Genomic DNA, 19,077 nt, shown 5'->3' with positions numbered 1-19,077 from the left:
CCAGCGCAATCCCCATGTCTGGGTCAATCAGCAGCGGTGCTGGCCGGGCCCCAGTACCTGGGGGCCTGGCCTGCTCCCAGGCCAAGAGACAGATGGGGAGGAGTAACAGAAGTAAATTAAGGGATGATGGATGAATGAATGCCAGAACAGCTCTGAGCAGCTGATGAGCTACAGTCAGAGTTTCCTGTAGCAGGACAGCCATGCAAATATCCTGCTTTAGCACATTCTGCAGGTTAGCTACCCTAGTCCTCTTTCAAAGCCTCAAGACACCAATGGGAGTCTTTGCACAGCTGCAGGTGAATTTGAGATCAGTACGAGGTCTTCCTTCTTAACTATGCTTGCTGGGGAAGCAGCACTTACAATCGGCCTAGGCAAGTCGCACAGAACTGAACACAGAAAAATTTATTGACAGCATCTTAAAAAAAAAAAGTTAAAACACTGATTTCAAAGAGATTTCTCTGCAAGTCTCACAATCATAGTGCCAGTGGTTTAGTAACAGCAGCAAAAATTAGTTCAAGTCAAGGTACTGCAAAAAGCCACCCCCTTCCTACATGCATTTGAGACCCCAAACAAGGGCAACGCAGGCAGCTGGGCTCCCACTGAGGGCTTGGACGCAGCACCCAGGACCAAGGCCCTGGGAAAATCCAGCTGCAAACCAGGAGGGGAGTCCCATCCCCAGCTCAAACACAGGGACACGAGAACTGAGGCACTCCCTGACATGTCTGCTGTGTCTTGCAGTGATGGGACAGTTCCCGCTGGTGTGGCAGTGGTGGCTGGCGCTTGGTAAGTCTTCATTTCTGCTTGTTTTTATGCCATTTCTCCAGCCTCCTTTTCCTCTGGGCAAAGCCCTCAACACCTGAGCCTGCCCAGGGTGGTCTGTCTGTAATGCCACGGAGGTCCCAGATGCTGGGAGGCCTCACACAGACCCTCCTCTCTTGCAGGGAGTGGGCTTGTCCTCATGATTTGCACTGGACACCTCCTCACCTGCTCCATTTGTCCCCACTCTGGACCATCCACCTTGGAGAGCGACTAATCCCACAGGCCAAGAGAGCCGATCACCTCCTCGCACCCCAGCCTGTCTCCCAAGGGAAGGCATTGCAATGCTTTCAAAGGAGTGCATGTCCCCCTAGCATCTGTCTGGCTCAGCATTTCACCCTGAGGCTGGCAATGATGGAGCCACTGCTCCTGGCAGAGGAGGCTGAGGAAATGCACCCGGAGGAGCACGCCATTCATGCAGGCGAGCCCAGCGGCTGCGTTGGCAGAGCAGCCTGCTGGCACCAGGCGACCCTGTAATCTTCAGCCAGTGCTTTAAAGTTCATGTTCATATCCGACCCTCTGTCTCATTGGATTTAATTTGCGATGATGATCAAAGCAATGGCATGCAGGCATGTATCACTGCACCCCCAACGCAATCCTGCCTGTCCTGGCAGTGCCTGTCCCTATAGTAGGTCCCAAACAGCAGCTGGTGCTAGGCTGCAAGTGCAGCTGCGTTGCCCTGTTTTCCTCCCAAGGGTGGGAGGGATTGGGGTCATCCTGAGCTCATGGACCTGTGATGGCAATGCCCTCAACGTGGCCTGGCACTGGCTGAGGCTGCAGCACAGCTGAGCAGCACTTAGCAAGAGACCGCCCGATATCAGAGCAGGGACAGCAGTCTCCGATCCCGCTCTGCTGGACGCTGCTGGGCCTCTGCGTGTTGTGGGGTGGCCAAGAGCAAGAGTGCCTTTAGCAGCGGAAGGTTTGGCTGTGCCAGTGCTGGCTCAGAGGTAAGCATCAACCAGCTGTGCACTTCCCTGCAAAGCGACCTGAGAAGAGCCTGAATCACCTGGAGGTGACGGCAATATAAACAGCAGAATGAAAGTTAGAGCTAGTAAATGAGGCAGAAGGCAGCGAGCAGCTACCGTGGATGGCAGAACGAACTTACTGCCCTTCCTGTTGTTACACAAATGCACCCAAATGGGAACTTTTGCTCCTCACATCCTCAGCTGCCTGATCACCTGCAGTCACCCCTGCCTGCAATTCCTGCAACAGCTGCCTTAACACCCTGAGCTTTCCATTGCAATGAAACTCATCTAAGCTAAAGCAAGGTTGGAATCTCTCTCCAAAAGCAATTATAACCTGCTCTCACAGTGCCATTTATGCAAAGTTGCAGAGGCTTTTGAAACTTCAAGTGGGCAAAAAAATTGATGGATCTAGAGTTGTTTTTCTCCCCTTAGTACCTTCCCCTGCAGACAACATGGCAAAGGAAATGTTTGTAAGCCAGCTGGGATCCAGTTACAGGGTCCAGCGTGATGGGAAGCACCTGCAGTTCAGCCTGCTGCAACACCTGAGCCCTCCCTCGGGGAGTCACAGGATGAGTATCTGTTTCGATGATGTGAACGGCTTCATGGAGGCCTCCAGGGCTGTCCTGTAGTCCTCGAGCGGGATCTCCGTGCATGCTGGTGCGGTGAGCTGCCCTTTCCGAATGAGCTCACACAAGCTCTGTATCATGCTCTCCAGGTTGTCCTTGTCTGCAGGGGAAGGAGATAACTCTTATCCTGCCATATCCCACACCTGCAATAAGCCAGAGCCACCAAGTAGTTCTCAGGCAAAATACCTGCCAAAACCAACACCGGAGCGGGTCCTGGCGGCACAGGCTCTGCAGCCAACACAGCCCTGGGGTGCAAAGCACATGCACTGTGCTCCCAGCTCAGGCATTTGGGTTAGGGCTACAGCTGTGTTAGCCCGAGCCCTGCTTGCTCAGCAGCAGCTGGCACCCATGGGGCAGCACAGGGCAGGGATTGGGTACAGGGGTCACCTTTGGCCAGAACATCCCCAGTCCTTGTACAACCTGCACCACCCCGAAGCGGAGCTCCCCCAGCTCCCCAAACTGCCTTGGGGGGGGGGTGCACAGCCGTAGGTCGCTGCCCAGCACATGCCTCTGCTCCTGCACCTATCACCAGCCGCTCTTGGGGACACAGGGGGGATGAGGTGGCAGCTTCCACAGCTCTGGCTCAGTGAACCAGATGTTCTGGTTTACCTCCCCCAGCAAAGCTGGGCCAGTGCTTTAGACCCCTTCTGGGACAGGGCCTGGGGAAAGACAAGTCAATCCAACATGTGCCTTAACTGGATTCCCAAGGAGTTGTAGAAATGGCTTTTGGACCAAGTGTAAAGCTGCCCAAATCCATCAGCTGGTGGCAAACGGGACCACGGGCCAAATTCACTCCTGATGCACAGGTGGCTCTTCCCACCGACCCCCAGTGAAGTCAGACAGTTACACTCAGCTCCATTTGCTCCAGCAAGGCTTGTCAGGACTTTGCAGCTGTATTACCCCAGACAAGTGTGACAAGACAAGGGGGAGCAATAGGAGGTACTGAGGAACGCCAGGAGGCATCTTCTTTCCAAACTAGTGCTTCAGCCTCCCTGGCTGCACTTCAGCAGGTCTGAGAACGATCAAACTCATGACCGAATAAGAGCAAACAGGGAGGGTATCCCAGCACAGGAGTGACAGGTCAGCCATGAACATGTCGACCTGCCACTTCAATGACATCCTTCGGCATCTGCACCTGGGATGGCAACCGCCAACTTACTGTGCATTTGGTCTTTCTTCCACTGGGTCATCCAGAATCCACGGAGCTTCACATCCTTGAAGATGAACGCACTCTGCGGAAACAGGGAGACACTCACCAATATGCGTGTCTGTTCCACATACGCCAGAAGGCGAGAGCTCCCCCCAGTATATTTCTAAGCTCTTGCAAGTTTGACAGCGGTTGAAAGGTGGCGATGAGGATCTTCACTCTTCCGTTAGAGCTTTAATTTGTGACAAATTCACTTTAGCAAGTTCACGTTAATGAAACGCCTCACATTATCCCAGGGTCTCCATGGCACCACAGCTATGAGCTGCTACAGGTCCAGGGTTAGAGGGGCTTTACCTTGCCAGAATAAAACTAGATTGCAGTCGGAGCACAGAGGGATACAGGGATGCGACTCTGATATGCGAGATCAGCTCATTTCAGGGAGCGTTTGTTACTCAGTGTCTGCTGGGCGACTTCCCAGGCTGGGAGTTCACACCAGCCAGTTCCTTCACACATAATGCAAGAGACCTGCACCAGAGGTGCAAACCAGCTCATCTTGCAACAGACCCAGTCAGTTTAAAAAGAGTTTTGAACATTAAATTCAGAGCCTCCAACAACAGATGGCGGCAGATGAACCCTCCTACTGAAGGAAGGCGAGAGCAAGCTCATGCGGTCCTTCCAGCAAGGACAGTGGTACCAAGAATGATGGGCAAGAAGCAATTAGAGGTGCGAATGCCTCAGAGCACCTGTGTATCGGCAGCATGGCAAAGCAGACATGCCTGTAAGCAAGAAGGCTATTCAATACCACGACAAGTCAAGAGCATCTCAAATACTCACCACAGGGACCATCACAGGCTGCTTCGCCATTCCTCCATAGGTGACCATGGTCCCTTTGTGCCTGGAAGAGGAACGAGGTATTTAGGTATCTGCGATCTCCAACACGGATCGTTGGCCTCACTTTTTGCCTCCTCCTCTGTCATACCCAAACCCATCGCTGTGCGGATGGGGCTATCCTCGCACCAAAGGCTCCTCTAAATATCTGTTCAACTCCGCTTTCTAGACTTCCCCTCTTCCCTGCACACAGCAGTAGCTGAATTTGCTGTTAGATACACCAGCCAACCCTTGAACCTGGCCAGCACCCGATGGACATTCGTAACTCAGATTTCAGATGTCTTTCGCCTCATGCCACTGACAGAAAGGTTTGAGACAAGTGGGAGAGGAGGCGATGATAGGTTAACTTTCAGTTATTATTATTTCCCCAAGACTTCTCCCCTTGCACTCCTCTTCCCGCACCGAAATCTCAATGAGGACTGCCATCAGCTACTAACATCTCCAGTCCCCACCCTGCACTCCGAGCACTCTGGAGCAGGCCCACCCTGGTGCTGCTGAAGCCTGCCCAGAAGCCACCACCCAACATCCGGGGCAAAGAGCCAAACTTACTGCAGGTGCCGCAGCATCTCAGTAGTGCTTTTCCCTCCGACGCAGTTCAGGGCGAGCCGGGGCTTTGGGATGCTCTGAAAGAGTCACGGTTGCAGCAGCAGGGGAGAGCAGTGAGCAGGAAAAGTTGATTAAGAAGGTTCCCAAATTTCAGGGTTCCCTTCTCTTGAGCGTGAGACCACAGCTCCTGAAGGAGCAACTGCCTTAACCCCAGTGTTTACTTGAAGGCAGCCAAGAATCATAACCAGAGCCAAAATTGGGAGGCTGAGCCTCATAGCAGCAGCGAAAGCTCCCAGCCCTGCAGGGCTAAATCCCAATCCAGAGAAAGCTCAAGTGAAACCACTCCAAGGGAAGCAGGAAAACTCATGCCCAGGGGATACTCCCCAGAGACATTTATTGCACCTCTGCCAGGACAGGACATTCCCTGCAGTATATCAAGGTGCAGCACTTCACTGCAGTGCCTCTACCTCTGGTCTGGTCCCCTCAGAGACCTTTTTCTGATTTAACTGTGAAAACTGTTCCTGGTACAGCCAGGTAGATGCCAAACACACTGCTCAGCTTGGAGAAGGGATGAGAAGTAACAAGTTAATCAGAGCAGGAGAGATGAACACGTCCCGGTTTATTGCTGGTAAGGCAACACTTTGTGAAAGGCACTTTGAGACCAGGAGTTTGGCAGATTTAGTACATATTTCTATTAGCAGATGGGCACGTTCAGTTACATGAGAGGATAAATATGCATGGCAACTAGTGACTTAGGAAAGAGTGCAAGAATGCTATTTGTTAACCTCATATCTGTCCTTAATGACTTACAGCCTGAACATGATGGTTGCCTGCCTGGCGAATTAGGAAGAGCTTATTTCATATTTGTCCTTTCCAGCATCCTTGCACCTTTGCTCAAAGTACGGAGCAACTGGGACAGCCTTGGATTTTCTCTCTGGAGGGATCAACAGTGAGTACCTTAAATAAATCCTTCATGTCTGGCTTTCTCAGCATTTCTTCTGTGATGACATGGTCTGCACCAAGGGACATCAATCTTTCCACCAGCTTTGGGAGATCAGGTCTGTGGGCGTGGGGGGGGAAGAGACATTTCTGATTAGTCAGAAAGGAAAGAGCATCACCTTCATCTCCCTCTTGCTCACATGCAGACATGCAGGAGATGTGGTAGAGCAGAGGCTGGGAGGCACCTTCCAGCCCCTCTCCGCCATGGGAGCCTGCGCTAACCCCAGCTGCTGCTGACGGGGGTCTCCTCCCATCTCACCAGCGTTGTCAGCGTTTCAGCCTTCCCTGCTCGCCCTCCTTTCCTGCTCCTTGGAAACCTCCTACCTTCCCAGGAGGGGTCTCCAGCCGTCCACGCCACCACTCACCTGTCTCGGACCACGTTGATGGTCCTGATGCCGGAGGCTTTCGCGATCTGGATCACGGCCTGGCCCACGCCGCTGTTGGCAGCGTTCTGGATGACAGAGTCACCTGTGGAGCAGCACAGAAACCGGCTCAGCTCGGCCTTTGAGCACTCCTGGGGGACCGGTGGCCTCCTGCCCGCAAGCTAAGAGCCCAGCTAGTGTGACACTGAGCCCCATGCCAAGGCCCGTGCTGTTGCTTTGCCCTCGGGAAGGAGAAGGCAACTGCTCTGCCTCCACCTCTGCCAGGGCTGTGATGGCGAGACTACTTGGGTTAAGGATTTGGTGCAGAAGTGACTGATAGGCCCACTAAAACTCATTTCCTCCACGGTACCGCACGCAAGGCAGCCTTTCAGGTGCCCCTGGCTGTGAGGACTAGTGGATTTTGGCAAGGGAACCGCAAGCAACCATCCCTCTTCTCTCCAGCCGTGCAGACTCCCCTCCTGGCGCTGCCGGGACATTTGCCAAGACTGGCTGCAGTGAGGGGAAGCCACACATTTGTGTCCCCGTCTTCACGAAACGGGTCACAGCTGATGGGTAACGCTGATGAGAACCTCGGGTCCCTGCAGCCCAACACGTACCCGGCCTCAGGGTCTCAAAGTCGGCCAGCATCCTGTACGCCGTGCAGGGGTTGACGCTCAGGGTGGCGGCGCAGAGCACGGGGATGTCACTGGGCACTCGCAGCAGGGTCCCTTCGGGGAACACTGCTTCCGTCCGCCACGTCCCTAGGGCACAGGAAACACTTCACCAAAAGAGGGGAAACCCACCGACAGCTGGTGCCCAAAGCAATTTGCAGGCCGGAGGTAAGGTTTCATTGCAATTTCATGCATTTCTTCAGGACTTGTTCAGAAAGATGCAAAAACACCTTAGGAGCTCAGTCTCCACGTAGGCTTTGAGGGCACTTGTGCAAATCTAGCGTACGCTCAGCCGACAGCACAAGATCTGCAAAGTCCTGCCTCCGCTCTCCACAGCACAGCAGAGAGACTGTGGGTTGCTCGGCAGCCTCTGCTGGGTTTGCGTATCAGCAAGCAACGACCCCGGGGCCGAGGGGAGCTCCCACGGCAGGTATCTGCACCCTGCTCTGCACCGCTGGCAAAGCGGCTCTGCTTCTGCTTCCTGGGATTTGCTGCTCCAAGGGCCGTCGCGTCCCGCACGCCGACACTGCTGGTGTGAAACGTGCCCAATGTCCCAGGGTAAGAGAGGTTCCCCCCAGTCCGTACACGCACTGAACGACTGCGATGCCATTTACAGGGTTTCTAGGCAAAATACTATCATACACCTCGCAGCGCACACTGCCTTTGCCTTGTTAGGACACCTGCGGGAGACAGGAGACGAATCCCCGGTTGCCCAGGAACAAGAGAGATTTAATACCTAGAAAAGTCTAATCATTTCCTAGATGCATAATAGGACTGGGGCTCCTTGAGTGCAGAGAGTGCGCAGAGCTAATAGAAATACTCCATATCCTACAGATGAGCCCATATATTCAAAGCCAATTTACTTAGATTTAGTGACTCTATATCAGATTTAACCCCCTATCATCCATTTACCTTTTTTAACGTTTAAAAACATCACATTTGGATCTTAACTAGATAGCTTTCCTTCCCCCATTAAGTGAAAAAGCCTTTTGAAAAGAAATAGGCAAGGAACAAGCTCTTATGCTAAACCTGAACTGGCAATTTTTCTGGCCATTGGTATTTTCGAGTAGCACAGGAGACATTTGTTTAAAAATAAATTCCCATGCTTTCCCATCAAAGCACTCTTAAGGAGAGAACTGCAGTGAGATATAAGTACAACCTTGCGCAGGTTAAATGCTTTATCCCGTGTCTGTGAAGAAGCCATAAGCAGATGTGACAAAACCCAGTTGTTTCCAGAGAACAGCAGATTGCTATAACGTTTTATAACGGTTCAGAAGGCCCGCGATGGCGCTACACTACAGAAAACCAAATTATTTCTGAATTCAAGTGTAGCACAAGCAACGGCACCGCCACTGCTCACCTTGGAAGTGCTTCGGGTTCTCGCGTTACGACAAGCAACGTCGATGAGCGAGCACGACCCACGCGAGCTCCCGCGCCTGCGGTACCGATGCCGGGGAGCACCGGGGAGGCAGCAAGGCGCAGGGACACACGCGGCCCGCGTCACCTCTTTTGCACCCTGCGTTTCCCTGGGGCCCTACCGTTCCTGCGGACGAAGGGCAATGGCAGCCTGACTCACTGTGGTTGGTATCAGCTACCGAGCTCCCTTAAAAAAAAGCGTTCAAAAACAAGCGACAGAAAGAATAATGCTTGAAACTGTACAGAAACAGGTAAGATATTAAGAGGCCTTTGTACAGCTCCGTCAGCTATCCAGCTGCTTCTCGTCTGAGACAATACAGCCCATTATATTTATGATTAGGCTAATATGGCACTAAATGGATTCCAACTGCTGCTTTCCTCGCCTGGAACATTCTCTAATGGAGTTTTTTTCTTTTTAAGTCACATCCGATTAGATGTAATTGCTGTACCTGGGAGGTGCATGTGATTATAGCTGTGCTAAGCAAATACAGCACTTCGGAGAGGAATGATTTTGCTCCAGGACAGCTCTAGGGCGGATAAACCCCTAAATCTCTTGGGCCAACCCTGAAAGCAACAGCTCACAAGGGAGGCAAAGGGATGCAGGAGTGCCAGGGAGATGCCGGGAACAGGAGCCTTGGGCTTTACTCAGGGTATGGGTTTGCTCTCAGCTCTGCCGTAACAGCCGCCAGCGGTGCCAAGCACCCTGAAAAGCCCCTGGGACGAGGTGCTACAGGTGAGGGCAGCACCCAGGAAGACCTTGCTGGTGACCATGGATGATACGGGGTCTAGATAGCTCCAGGGATGACAGGAGCAACCAGCTGCTCCAGACGTGACCTCTGCAATACCTGTAGCACCCTTCATTTTGGGAAAACCATCTTCTGCTCCACCAAGCCCTGGTCCCCAGTAGCAAGCTTAGCCGAAACGTTCGTGCAGGTCTAAGTGCTGGCACTGTCCCCACAGCTCTGCCCATCACCACACCAAAGTGCATTTCCTACCCGTTAAAGCACAGGCATGTGCCAGAAACTCGCGTCAGGTCCCTGCCAAACGCCACTGCTGCAGCGTGCTGGGGAGGTCACTACTGCCCCGGGTCTCAGCAAGCGTCTTCCTGGCCGAGACACGGGGTGAGCTGTGCCCTGTGCTGGCCACGTGCCGAGGTCTGCAGTGGATGATACTAGCCAAAAGCTATGAGATAAGCCAACAGGCAGCCCACGTTGCCATACTCATCCGCGCAGCCAATGAAGCTACCACTCTTGCACCATGGACCTGTCCCCAGGAGTTTGGCTCACCAAGTCCAGTGTCTGCTGGGATCACCCAGTCGCCAGGTTTCACGGACGTCACACGACTGCCGATCTCCACCACTTGGCCAACGCCTTCATTGCCCCCTACTGCCGGCAGCTCGGAGAGGATGGCGTACGTCCCTGCAAGGAAGCCAGAGCGTGAGGAGCAGATGGCTTTGCACCAAGCCTGTGGTGAATCACAAGCTTCTCCCCTTGGTGTGCTAAGGGCTAGTCCCAGGATAACACCAGGAACAGGGCTCTGAACCGTTTCAGATGTCCTGCTGGGCACATCACAGACAGTCTAGCGGCCCATTTGTGTGGTCTGTGCCTGACAGCACGGTGCTCATCAGGGAGAACAGGCGAGCGTTTCATGGATGGAATGAAAATTAAGCTGCTTGGCAGCAAAAAGGCAGTTGAGCTGCAGAAGCCGGGTTACCTTGGATCATGTTGATGTCTGCTGGATTGATAGGGGCTGCTAACATCTTGACATGAACATGAGAATCCCCCAGCTTGGCCATCTCTAGGTCTTTTAGTCTGCACAGGGACACACAAAGTAGAAGTGCATTAATATGTGCTTGGCTGATGTCTTTTGCACATGGTATAACCTGAAAAGAGATTCTTGTATTATCTTATGTCTAATATGCCACAGCACTCTTTTCCCCACAACGTATTTTGCTATCACCTCAGCCTGGTCTCCTTTAGCAAAAAGCCCAATATCCAACCTAAGACAACTGCATCAAGACTCCACTGCTCCCCAAAAACCACCCCCTCTACCTGGGGACATGTCCTCACCATGCCTTCTTCCCAGGGAGCTGTGGGCAGCAGTGCCGGGGGTAGGGATGAACTCCCAATACTTCTTGCATGGAAAAAAGCTCCTCCAAGGCAGAAGACCTCCCCAACCCCTTTGCCACAAGACCGTTTTAAAGCAGATGGAAACGCTCTTACACTGGAGGAAGAGCAGGGTTAGAAGGGTTGCTTAAACTTAGCTTATCTCCCTTGGAAAGACGTGAAGGACTCCCACAAGCCCGCTTTCTCCTGGAGCTGCACGGCCGCAGGGAGAACTGCCACGTAACACCAGGTAGCTGCTAAAACTTTTGGGATGCCTTGGGCCTTGTGACCACACGACTCCGAGCACCCAGCAGCTCTGCGTCATTACAGGAAGCAAAGGAAGAAAGGCAGGGTGCAGCAAGAGGTCGCGTACGGAGAGAAGTTACTCCGGAGAGCGGGAGCCAGAAAGCGCCCTGCGACAGAGATCACAAGAAAGAGGAGCCCAGCGCTTGATTACTGTCTGCCCTATCTCCCGTCCAGGGCAAATCCATTGAGACTTGCCCATTTGCAAGATGAGGGCAATTTTAACTACATTTGAGCGAGCTACCGGCTCTGAAAAGGAGGTAGCGCAGCCCCTGCGCGACTGCCAATTTTAAGAACAGTTATTTGCTGCAATTACATCCTGCTAAGTACATGTCATTAGGAACGGTATACTCGATTCTTTTCACAGCTTGTCCTGTGCTGGCAAAGCGTCTCCCCCCTTCCCCTCCTCGAAGCTGCACGGCTGATTTCTAGACAGCTTTGAGCTTGGAATTAAATAGTACGACGCACTTGTCAGGAGGCTTTTAGCCCGCAGGAATTTGCATCCTGTAATCAGGCTGTTAAAGACTCCCCAAAATTGTATCGAGAGTCTTACGGGGAGCTGAGCCAAACGGCATGTCAGGGCGCTGACCCTTCTGGCTGGAGACTCGCTCGCGAGCCGGCCGGGACCAGAGCTAGAGGCGGCTCCCGGGCCGAGCAGCACGCAAGCTCGCGCTCAGATACGTTCCTGACTCCAGGTTTGGGTCAGGGCATCAGGCTCCAGGTCGCACTTTTAGCAACAGCTACGCAACCAGTCAGCAGGTGCCTGCCCCCTTTTGCATAGCCTTTTCTGAGCCCACCACGAAAGGCCAAATCCCTCCCAGCTGCAGCGAGAGCGTCCCAGCACGGCTGCCGGCTCCGGGGTCGAGCCGGACCCCAGGCACAACACCCCCGTAGCATCCTCTCTCCTTCTGCCTTTTGCACCAATTTTCTCCCCCAGCTGATTTGCAAGCAGCAGGACAAGGCTTGGGGCAGTCTGTCGGGAGGGAAACACCTTCGGGGTCGCAGCAGAAACCAAGCACAGCTTCGCTTCGGGCTGCCAGGGAAGCGAGGCAGAAGGCAGCCAGCCGAGGCCCGTGGCAGACGCGGGACCAGATCTCTCTTTCCCGACGACGCTGGGGTGCCAGGACGTGGCGCAGGCAACGGCGAGACGCGCACGGGGCAGGACCGCGCCGCGGGAAGGCCGCCCGGCCGCGTCGCGAGAACCACGCTCGCAAGCGGGACACGGCTCCGCAGCTCCTGGGTGCGACCAGGAGTCCTGACTTCCGTGCACTTTGCTCAAAACTGGGAGTTTTTAGCAAGGTGGCCTTCCCCCATGGATTAAGTTGCTTGCATATAACATCCCAGGAAAAAGCATCAGCAGCTACTGCTTAAACCACACACCAGAATTAGCACAATAAAGTTGGTTTCTTGCAAACCTACTTCAAACTGAATTCCTACAGCCTTGCTAAGGTTCCTGCATGAACGTACGGTGACTCTGCTCAAAGTGTTGCGATCCCCAAGGTTTAAAAATTAACATTACAGATGCATGGGCTCATTTAGAGGCATTTCTGGCTGCAGGCATATCCAGCACTTCTGCAGAGCGGCTGGAGTCCTGCGCGGTACCACGCCATCCTCCAAGGGGTTTCCCTGCTGATCTCCGCTCCGCGTTTGCTTCTCAGCCGCAGGAGGCTGATGGGCTCCTGATGTCCGTTGCCCACCGTGAGACCACGCCTGGCCGTCCCCATGGGATGGCGAGCACCACGGTTCCCACGCTACGTATTTTTTTGCTACCTTGTCAGGCAGCAAATTGGAGCGTTTGGGGCTTTCCTGGGTTTTGCACGTCTGAGCGATTCAGATCTCTCCTTGGCGCGTGGAGCTGCGGACGGGCTCTGCTGCAGGAGGCGCTCGCTGGACCACGGAGCGAGGCTCCGGTCGCGGCCAGCGTTTTCGAGTTGTGACCCGGGGAGACCCGCATCCCTCCCTCTCCTCCCATTAAGTTATGGGGGGGGGGGGAAACAGTGTATATTGAAATTAAAATTAATTCTCTCCAGCACCCCTGCCTAGCATCAGCCCCGTGCCAGCACCTCGGGCCATGAACGTAACAGCGAGGTCTCCATTGCAGCATCCAACATCGCGCCCCAGTTACTGGCGCTGATATTTCTGCGGGAAAAAAGAGTTTCTCAGTGTAGAGGCCCCTCGAAAAATTGGCTTTACGATAGAAACGTCAGCAGATTTTTGCTAGACGCTGCTATAATCGCACCCACGGACCTGGCTAACAACACCTGCGGTGCTGTCCTGCGAAGCGACGGTCACCGACCTTACTCGAGCTAGCAGATCGTGCAAGAGCCTCATCGTTTAACCCGCTCTTGTGCTTTATGGCTTGTGCCATCCCGTTTCAGCCTCGGGGGGAAGTTGCACCCCGAACAGCCTTTTCCAAAAGCAGCAAGAGTTTCTGAGAAACGGCGTGACTAAAAGATCACAGGGCGACTCGTCTTGCACAAGACAGAGGCCGAGGAGAACTGGCCGGCGGCCGTCCCCGGCTGATGCGCGGGAAAACCCGCCGGGGCGGTGCTGGCTGACGCAGCGCTTGCACAACCGCGGCACGAAGACCACCGCCGCCTCTCCCCGGATACCCGAGGCCAAAGCGAGCGAGTTGCCCCCCGCCCCGAGGGCGTTTCTCGCCAACGGGCTCCGCTGCGTTGCCAAACTTTATGATGCTCCGGCATAAAGCAAAGTCACCCACGTCCCTACGGGTCCCTCCACCCCCTCTCCGGCCTTCGCGCCCCCGGGGAAGCTTGCAGAGCGCTGGCGAAGATCGCTTCCCTCTCACGTAGGTCTTTGTGGGGACAGTGCATCACCCCAAGTCCAGGCTCTTTCCTCGCCGCAGACCCCTCTCTTCGCAGGCCCACCAGCGCTTTTTTTGCATCTTCCTAACAGCCCCAGCAGAGCTTCGCTAGGATACTCTGGACTTCAGGAGAACAATTGTAACTATAGATAAAACAACTTTAAAAACCTCTTTTGAGGTCTGGCTGCCCTCTCTCCTCCAGGGGTCTGTACAGCCCATTCTTGCCTGCTGCCCCCGGGCCAGCCAAGCCCCGATGCCCCCCAAAACACATCCCCAACAGCACCCCCAGGTACCCCAGCGCTGCTCTTCCCAGGGCACCCAGAGCCCCCCCCCACTGCACCCTCAGCCAGGCACGGCCCCATTGCAGTGCTCCCACCCCACATCTGCACCCCCACTGCGATGCCCCAACCTCACCCCCACCCCACACCTGCACCCCCACTGCATTGCCCCCCCACTCTACACCTGCACCCCCACTGCATTGCCCCCCCACTCTACACCTGCACCCCCACTCTACACCTGCACCCTCAATGCAATGCCCTCAGCCTTGCCCCCACCCCTGCCCCCTATTGCAATGTGCCCCCACCCCACTCCTGCCCCCCACCCCCAATGCAATGCCCTCAGCCTTGCCCCCACCCTTGCCCCCTATTGCAATGTGCCCCCACCCCACCCCTGCCCCCCATCCCCATTGCAATGCCCTCAGCCTTGCCCCCACCCCACCCCTGTCCCCTATTGCAATGGGCCCCCACCCCATCCCTGTCCCCACATTGCAACACCCTCAGCCTTGCCCCCCCCACCCCCACGACCCGTTGCAATGCACCCCCACCCCACAACTACCCCCCACTACAACGCGCCCCCCGCCCCCCCCCGCCATTGCAACGCGCCCCGCTCGCCCTTACTGCAGCACGGCCGCCGGCTCCCCGTGCCGCGCGTAGAGCAGCCCCCGCGGCCGGGCCGGGGCCGCGGCCGGGGCCGAGCGCGCCCGCCCGGGGGGGGCCCGCGCCCCGCGCAGCGCCCGCGCCGCCGCCGCCGCCCGCAGCATCCCGGCCGCGATGCGCTGCGCTGCCAGCAGCGTCACGGCGCAGCGCCGCCCCCGCCGGGTCAGGCCCGCCCAGCGCGCCGCGGCCTTAAGGAGGCTCCGCACCTGCGATGAGCTGCGCCGGTGCTCAGCAGGCGGGGCGCGGGGCGGGAAGAGCAGCTCGGGGGTTTTGCCCTTCCGGGCGTGCCGAGAGCTGCTGGCTTCCTCCGGGCTTGCAGGGGAAGGTGGGCCCGCTGCGCGCCTCTCCCGATGCGTTGCTGGGGGTCAGGTCTGCGCAGGCAGGCAGCCGGCTGGGCCGGCTCCCCGGGCGGAGGATTTTGGCCGGGAAGCGAGGGTCTGCGCCAGCTTTCCAGCAGGCTCCCTGGTTTTGTAGAAGGAGGGAGCGTTTCAGAAAGGGTCTGTCGGATGCCGCTCTCCGGAGGGCAGCGAAGAATCGGGGCTGAAACGCTGCGCTTTGGGGCTGATTAATGCCAAATGGGCGAATAAAAACATTAAAAAGCTCCTCTTTTACCTGCGGGGCAAACCAGGACGCGTTGGCCGCGCCGGCCCTGCGGCGGCCGTGGTTGCCCGGAGGGTCTCGCGCTGAGGGGCGCCTGGAGCATCCTTTGGGCGGCAGCGCGGCGCTGGGGAGTAACTCGGAGCTTTGTGCATGTCGGAGACACCTGGGGCAGAACGGTCCTTTCTCCGCTGAGCGCGCCTGGGCACCTCTCCGCCGCGCTGGCTGGTAACGCAAGCGCAGCAAAAGCGGCACAGGAAATGTTGATCGGATGGTTGCTTGAAAGGACGCTGAGGGCGAGGGGAAAAAAAAAATCCCTAGTAGTAATTTAATTCAATGTTTTGTATAATTATCTTGAGAGAAAGGTCTCGTTTGTTGTTGCAATTAAAACTAATTACACCAGAGGGGGAAAAAAAACCAACACAAAACAAACCCCAGCAAGGAACACATTTACCGAGCGAGGTGTCACGGCGTTTTTTTTTCGAAAACCGGCTTCCTCTTTCGCAGGAGCATCCGAGTTCGTCACCGGGCTGGGAGAAACCGTTCGGCGGATCGGCCGCCGTCGCAGCCCTCCCTCCCTCCCTCCGTCTCCCAGCTCGGGCTGCCGCCGAAGGAGGGCAGCTGCCCCGAAAAAACGTCCTCCCTCCGGAGCAGAGGGGAAAGAGCAGAAAAGCTGGGGAAAACGCCTCGTTTTGCCGGGCAAGCGCCGGGCGGCTTCGTTCGGGACCTCCCGACTTGGGAAAACCGATGGTTTCTGAGCGAGCGGGTTTCTCCTGCTGCTCCCGGTTGCCCCGTGCGGGCGGTTTTGGGGGAGTCGAACCAGGGGCGAGGAGAGCTTCGGCGCGCCGGGATCCCTGCTCTGCTCCGGGCGGGGAAATCACCGCCCGCCTCCGAGCATCGCTTCGGCCCCCTGCAAAAGCGGGACGAGGGGCTCGGCCCCGCTCCCGGCGCGCGCGCCCTTCGGCTGCCGGCCCGCAGGGCGTTATCGTTTGGGGGAGAGGCCAAAATCCACGTGGCTGCGGCTGAGATGAAACGGTTTTTCTTCCCGCGGGCGCCCGTTCTGCCCGTCCCCTGGCACTCGCGCAGCGCCCGGGGACAGCCGGGTCCTGAGCCGGCTCCTGCTTCGGCGTCAGGGTCTTCACGCGTTTCCCGGCTGGGCTTTAAGTGACTGCATTCAGCTAGGCCGGATCTTCCGGAAACCTCCGAGATTTTGGTTTGGAGGTTCTCAAGGGACGGCTGTTTTATTCCCGGAGAGCAAGCAAACGACTGCCTGGGGAGAAGCTGCTCCCTAAACCTCCCATCGAAGCCGGTCCCCCGTGCCTCTTGACGCCCGCGCGATTTGCAAGTTAATAGCCGCGGACAGCTCGCGCGCGCCACCCCAGCCCGGCACCCGCGAGCTCCCCAAATTGTGGGGAGATGCCCCTGTTCCCCCCCGTCCCGTCGGGCTTTTGGGCGGCTCGAGGCAGGGCAAGGAGTGCAGCGCTGTGATTGCAGCGCCGCAGCCGGCCTGCGAGAGCCAAAAGCCCGGCGGCGGCCGAGCGCCGTTCGCTCCCGGCCGGTTAATAACCGTTACGGTTAATTATGAAGCAATGATTTATCGTGGCCCTTGATTGATTCGAGCAGTTCTCCCTCGCACCTACCCGGAAAGCGAAAGTGCTGCCGGAGAGGAGGTCGGGCCCCAGCAGGCGCCGGAGCATCGCCCGTGCCGGGACGCCTCCCGCCGCCGGGTTGTGCATTGGCTCCGTAGGAGAGCGACACCCTTTTTAATTAAAGAGGATCATGATGCATCGCCCGTTCGGGGGAGAGAGCGCAGGTGGGTCTGCCTCGCTGAGGAGTACTCAGGCGAGCGGAGGCTGGCGGTGTCTGGTTTGAAAGCGTTTTCTTCGCAGCAGCCTTTGCTCTCGCGCCGGGCTCGGCCGGCGCGGGCCGGGCGTTGTTTTCCCGTTCGGAGCCGCGTTCACCCCAAAACGCCGGTGCCGGCGGGGCGCCAGCCCGCTGGCGGCGAAACGCGGCTTGGAGATCAATCGATGGCCTTTTGCGTTAGACTTGCGCGCGTCTTAACGCGAAAGAACACGTTGGGCTTTAAGAGCCGCTTTACATAGTGCTTGGTTTATCCCCGAATCTCTCCTTTAACACCCCTCGCCGTGCCGGACGACGCTGTGAATTCCACCGAATCACCTACAGACGCGTTTCTGCGCGGCGGCAGGCGGCGGCGGCAGGCAGCCGGGCGCCCGACCGGTCTTTATTTGTTAAGCGCACCCAGGGATGCTTTCCGTGCCTCCGGCACAGGCTCGGTTTTGGTTTTGTTCCCCCCCCTCCCTTTGAATTGTTTCTTTGTCGGGTAATAGAAAAAGAAGAAAAAGCGAGCAACCCAACGCCGGGCGGCTAACGGAGAGTTGATGAGTTCTGGTCCCCCGCCAACGAGATGAAAAAAAGGCAGCTTCGTTCAGCCGCAGAAAGAAAGGGCGAGCGGGAGGCCGACGGGGGTTCCCGCCGTGCTGTTACCCACTGACTCTGCCTGTTGCAACACTCGCCACGAACAGCATGACCTCCGAAAGGCGTCACCCACCCAGGCCCTTTGGAGGAAGGGAGCGGCATACACATGCACAATGCACGCGCAGATGCATGTGCACACACATGCACAATGCACGCATGCATATGTGCACACACATGCATAATGCACACAATTTACGCACACACGCACACATGCACAATGCACACATACATGCATAAGCACACACATGCATGCGTAATGCATGCACACATGCATGTGCACAGGGGGCACATGCGCACATGCGCACATGTGTACATGTGCACACACAAGCACAATGTATGCGCACATGCATATGCACACATGCGCACACACACACGCATGCACAAGCATGCACATGCATGCATAGTGCACACACACATGCATATGCACACATGCACACAAACACGCACATATATGCATAATGCATGCACACATGCATAGGCACACACGCACACACACATGCATCGTGCCCACACACTCGTGCACATGCACACACGCACCTGCACACATGCATAACGCACACATATGTGCATGCACACGCACACATGCACTTGTAGGCCTGGGCATCTCGGGGCCCGCTGTCTCCCCGCCTGTATTTGCAGCAACGACCCCCCGCCTGTATTTGCAGCAACGACCGGCCTCGCAATCAAGACAATCTCAGGATTTTCGCAGATCCAAGTGTTTTACGGTGGAACAAACCAGAAAAATCACGTTGCAGAAAAGCAACTAGAAAACACTTTCAAGTCGATAGGTTTCATCAGCGCTCGGGGGCATTAAAAGCCACCAATTCACCCAACAAAGGGGTTTTCTTCGTTTCGCCCCTGCTGTTGCTTTTCCCGCCGTCTCTACTCTTCCCGCTGCCGTGTGGCTTGTGCGGCCCCCGGCCACCCACCTGGGCCTGGACTCTCAGCAGCGATGAGTGCAAAATTCATTGCGCTTGGGCCCGTTTCCGGGCGGCGCGGAGCCGGTGCCCCGGGGGCTGCCGCTGCGCCGCCCGCGCGCCGACGCCTCTCGCCGCCGTTTCACAGCCCGGCTTGGGGCTGCACCTCCCAGGAGCAGCACCGCAGCTCCTGGCGCGGTAAAACTCTTTTTTTCCTTCTTCCTTTCTGCTCCGCTCTCGGTCCGGAGCGGCTGCGTCCGCTCCCCCCCGGCCGCAGGGCTCCGCTCAGCCGCACAAACGGTTGCGGCATCGCGGGAAACCGCCGGCGTGAAGCAGCCTCTCCGGGAAAGGAACTGATTTGTTTGTCGGGTTTTACCAGTTAAAACACTGGTGGGTTTTGTCCGTTCGTGGTAACCTCGGGTGCCCGGCGAGCTCTTTGGGCTGGAGACCGCGTCCTTTGCCTG

General features: G+C 56.5%; 1 protein-coding gene across 4 annotated transcripts; it reads right to left on the bottom strand.

Annotated features, from left to right (window-relative positions):
- Window positions 1-387: 387 nt before the first annotated feature.
- On the bottom strand, window positions 388-15,761 carry MECR (mitochondrial trans-2-enoyl-CoA reductase). 4 transcript variants are annotated; one of them, XM_068917395.1, is made up of 11 exons: window positions 15,655-15,761; window positions 15,216-15,490; window positions 10,150-10,247; window positions 9,723-9,854; window positions 6,967-7,110; window positions 6,353-6,455; window positions 5,946-6,048; window positions 4,992-5,065; window positions 4,389-4,449; window positions 3,567-3,639; window positions 388-2,507 (listed from the first exon to the last, which is right to left on the bottom strand). In XM_068917395.1, exons 2-11 carry the CDS (start codon window positions 15,353-15,355, stop codon window positions 2,344-2,346), a joined length of 1,092 nt encoding a protein of 363 aa, XP_068773496.1. In that variant the 5' UTR covers window positions 15,356-15,490; window positions 15,655-15,761; the 3' UTR covers window positions 388-2,343. The 4 variants fall into 4 exon arrangements, with proteins under 4 accessions (XP_068773496.1, XP_068773495.1, XP_068773499.1 ...); XM_068917394.1 differs by lacking the exons at window positions 15,216-15,490; window positions 15,655-15,761 and adding an exon at window positions 14,565-14,707; XM_068917398.1 differs by lacking the exons at window positions 15,216-15,490; window positions 15,655-15,761 and adding an exon at window positions 13,141-13,190.
- Window positions 15,762-19,077: the final 3,316 nt, after the last annotated feature.

The sequence above is a fragment of the Struthio camelus genome, chromosome 23 (assembly GCF_040807025.1).
Source record: "Struthio camelus isolate bStrCam1 chromosome 23, bStrCam1.hap1, whole genome shotgun sequence".
Taxonomy (NCBI): domain Eukaryota; kingdom Metazoa; phylum Chordata; class Aves; order Struthioniformes; family Struthionidae; genus Struthio; species Struthio camelus.
Note: the sequence above shows the minus strand (reverse complement) of the source record. Positions and strands in the feature narration are given on the sequence as shown.

Coding starts and splice junctions, on each gene's coding strand:
- MECR (XM_068917394.1), bottom strand. CDS start 14,707: ATGCTGCGGGCGGCGGCGGCGGCGCGGGCGCTGCGCGGGGCGCGGGCC. Junction 5,066..5,945: donor ACATGAAGGATTTATTTAAG/GTACTCACTGTT, acceptor TGACTCTTTCAG/AGCATCCCAAAGCCCCGGCT. Junction 2,508..3,566: donor GAAGAAAGACCAAATGCACA/GTAAGTTGGCGG, acceptor CTTCCCCTGCAG/ACAAGGACAACCTGGAGAGC.